This window comes from Octopus bimaculoides, chromosome 2 (genome assembly GCF_001194135.2).
Source record: "Octopus bimaculoides isolate UCB-OBI-ISO-001 chromosome 2, ASM119413v2, whole genome shotgun sequence".
Classification (NCBI taxonomy): Eukaryota; Metazoa; Mollusca; class Cephalopoda; order Octopoda; family Octopodidae; genus Octopus; species Octopus bimaculoides.
In genome coordinates this window covers 69,642,753-69,646,102 of record NC_068982.1, presented here as the reverse complement: position 1 = coordinate 69,646,102, position 3,350 = coordinate 69,642,753, and the positions used below count along the sequence as shown (strand labels likewise).

At 36.1% G+C, this 3,350-nt stretch overlaps 1 protein-coding gene across 1 annotated transcript in view; it reads left to right on the top strand.

Annotated features, from left to right (window-relative positions):
* LOC106869240 (uncharacterized) overlaps nucleotides 1–3,350 on the top strand; it is a 22,571-nt gene that overhangs the window by 15,962 nt on the left and 3,259 nt on the right. The window contains exon 4 of the mRNA XM_014914892.2: nucleotides 1,420–1,632. Within this exon, the coding sequence (XP_014770378.1) occupies nucleotides 1,420–1,632 (213 nt within the window). The remainder of the gene's footprint in view (nucleotides 1–1,419; nucleotides 1,633–3,350) is intronic.

The following is a 3,350-nucleotide window of genomic DNA, read 5'->3' as shown; positions in this document are numbered from 1 at the left end:
TTGTGGTTGAAGTTATAGGAAAGTGGGTTATACATCTTTAGATTGTATACCTGACTTCCTACTATAAAATTAAAGAATATAACGGAACGCTGAACTCCAGACTAAACAACTTAAACAATATTTATTCACGTGGTAAATATATAAACATCTTTACTTGTTGTTGTTACCGCTTCTGTGTGTATGAGCATAGTGCTGGGACGTTGTTCTATAGATGTGAGCGAGCTGTCGAGCGTAAGTCCGAAAGATGTAAAGACAGCTTTAATACACGTCCATGCTCATGGTCGGCCGACCGTAAAAGAGCGAGCTGTCTAGTGTAGAGAGACAGCTTAAACACACGTTCATGCTCAATCGCTGGCCAGCGAGAAAGAGAATGAATTGAGCGGGAAACGCTTGCTTGTTTAATTCTACGCATGCGCAGGCGTTACTACAAAGTAATCATAAGTTTTAACGGTGTGAACAGACTAGTATAAAAATACTTAACTAAGAGATTTCTTTATAAAAAAATACAAAATACTGATAAATAAAAAGACCAGCATTCTTGTAGCAAAAGTCGCTTGGTTTACAACTAAAAGTTAACTGGCTGAAGTAAACTAGCTTTCAATTATCTACAATCTGAGACTCCTTATAATTAACTAGACGTATCTAACTAGGGCTTCATGTATCTAGACACGGCTATCTGAATTTCGTGTAATGGACACATGTAACTGTGAACTCTTATAACTAGACATATTTTACTGAGATCTCGTGTAACTGGACCTTGGGTACAAGGCTGTCTTAAGGTATGGACACACTGGACAGTTGCCCGGGATTTCACTGATCTAGGGACCCAGTTCTGATCTGTGTATGTTGCGGATTGTTTTCAGTGAATAAATACTATATGGCACAGTGTAATGATTTTTCTCAGAGCCTATAAAGCTGTTAAGACGGCCCTGCTTAGGTTGTTATATATATCTGACTTGGACTTCCTATAGCTTGACCCTTCTACAAGCATCTAATTTTCTATACGCATAATCCTACTGAAAAATTAGAGTCGCAACTGACCAAGTCCATTGGATGACAGATGGTTAGTTTAAGAACCGATTGATTATTCATATCACTAGTGCTGCAATATGTGTACCAAATACTGTAAACTCTAAAATACTCAATATTGTTGTTGAAAGCAGCGTAAGTATTGAATGGTTGACGACTGTTTTATTAGTTAAAAGAGATATATACAAATTCTAACATGGATTTAACATAGTGAAGTTCGGAAAATTACTTCAGACACTCTATGCTGAGAAGGTATTACTTTATATTGCCTCTCCGTGTTTCATTGTATTATGGAATCTCTGCAATCTAAATTGTCTATGAAATTACACGAAAACGTATATATAATCCACTTTGTCTTTAGGGTTTTTTTGTTTTGTTTTTTTTTTATAGAATTTTCTGAAGAAGTTGGCATTTACTTTGGACCGATACATAAATCTGTTTGAAATTCTTCTGGACATGATGAAGACACCTCTCTGTAAACATAAACCAGCGCATGTCCGTTGTAAATTATGTAGCAGGTTTCCTAATAGAATTACAACAGACTACTGCACTTTAAAAGTGACTACCCATAAACTTAAAGACTTGAAAATTCAACTTATACAGGTAAGACCTAAATACTTTCTTCTCGTTATTTGTTAATTTAGATCATTTGCCTCATTTAGATCAGTATAAACCATAGTATACCCACATCTGATGCAAATGACACCGTTACTTTCAAACCAGATACCAACGATGGGTCATATCGCAAATGGATTTGCTTTCAAATGAAACACTGTCATACTTGTGCTGAGACTATGCTTTTTAGGTCCGACTCTACCGAAAGAATATTCTAAAAGGTATACCAGCGTGAAATATTCGGACCAATAAAATCACTTGCTTTTTCTTTACTGATCTGGAATAAGTGCACATGACCTTTGTAGGTCCTTAATGACGTTGATGTTTTGTTTAAACTGTTGTTGGCTAATACCTACAAGAAATACCATGTACCCGGATCATCTCTAAAGAAACTGAATCGCTGAAAATAGCGTGAAGTTTATTTGCCGATGTGCTGCGACGTAGCACATGTGAAAGAAAATTAAATTACAAATTAAAAACAACTCTAGTTATTCCGAGGCCAGTTGTTTCGCCTGGTCTGAAACATTCAGGTGTTCTTTAACACTCGGCGTCGTTCGAGGGGATTTCCCTGGACGCTATACCACAGCAAATTTGGTGTATAAACAAAACGCATATACTATGTATGTGCGACAGATATGTTTACATTACTAGTAGTGCTTTTAATTCGTAATATAATTTTCTTTCACATAGCTACGCCGCAGTGCATCAGTAAATATACTTGACTCTGAATATAAGTCCTAGACCGGCGATTCACTTCGTTTCGAGATGATCCGAGTACATGGTATTGATAATCCACAACAATGGCAAAATATCGACATCTACCATCCTCGGTGATTCCTCGAGTTGTCTCACCTGGCCTGTGATATTCCAGTGTTCTTTAACACTCAGCTACAACGCAGCAAATTTGCCGTATAAACAACCCACATACACTATGTATGTGCGACCGATAATGTTTATATATAGATAGATAGATAGATAGATAGATAGATAGATAGATAGATAGATAGATATAAACATATGTCGTCTCCGACGAGAGAGTCCATCATTATTATAATTATGGTTGGGAGCTTAAGTGTCATGTTTTGTTGATATTTATAAAGCGTCAGTATAGATTTCTACTCAGTTCAATATAATGATAATATATCATTGAACTATATCGTGATACAGACTGTCAAAGCATCGGTCAGTAGTCCAATGCTCTACTCAACTCACTGCTGCTGGCTGTTGCTCTAAATTTGAACTACGCAGTTGTCAGATAAATTAGTTCGCTTTTTACTACCCAGCACACCTTTATGACTCTTTATATGGATTTTTTTAATATGCTTTTATATTTTTATATTCATATTTGAATTTTGTAAACTTCATGAACTGAACTTTGTAAATCTCTGAAGAGGACTAGAGAATCATGCATGTATCTCCATTGCATCCTTTTCATCTACCAATTACTCCAGCTTACTGAAGTTATATTGATAGGATGGGGCATGTCACCAATAGGCCGAAACAGCTGTAAGACTTTGTCCCTTCTCTGGTCACTAGATGTCCTTTTGAATTTTTAATTGTTGATATGACATAGTGTGTCAGATGTGTTTGTATATTGTCTTTATTGTCCTTTTGGTTGAAAAATAAATAGGTTAATTAACATAGTACAGTGTCTGCAAGATGACGAGTACCACATATTCCCCTCCATTTTCTTATTGCTATATATA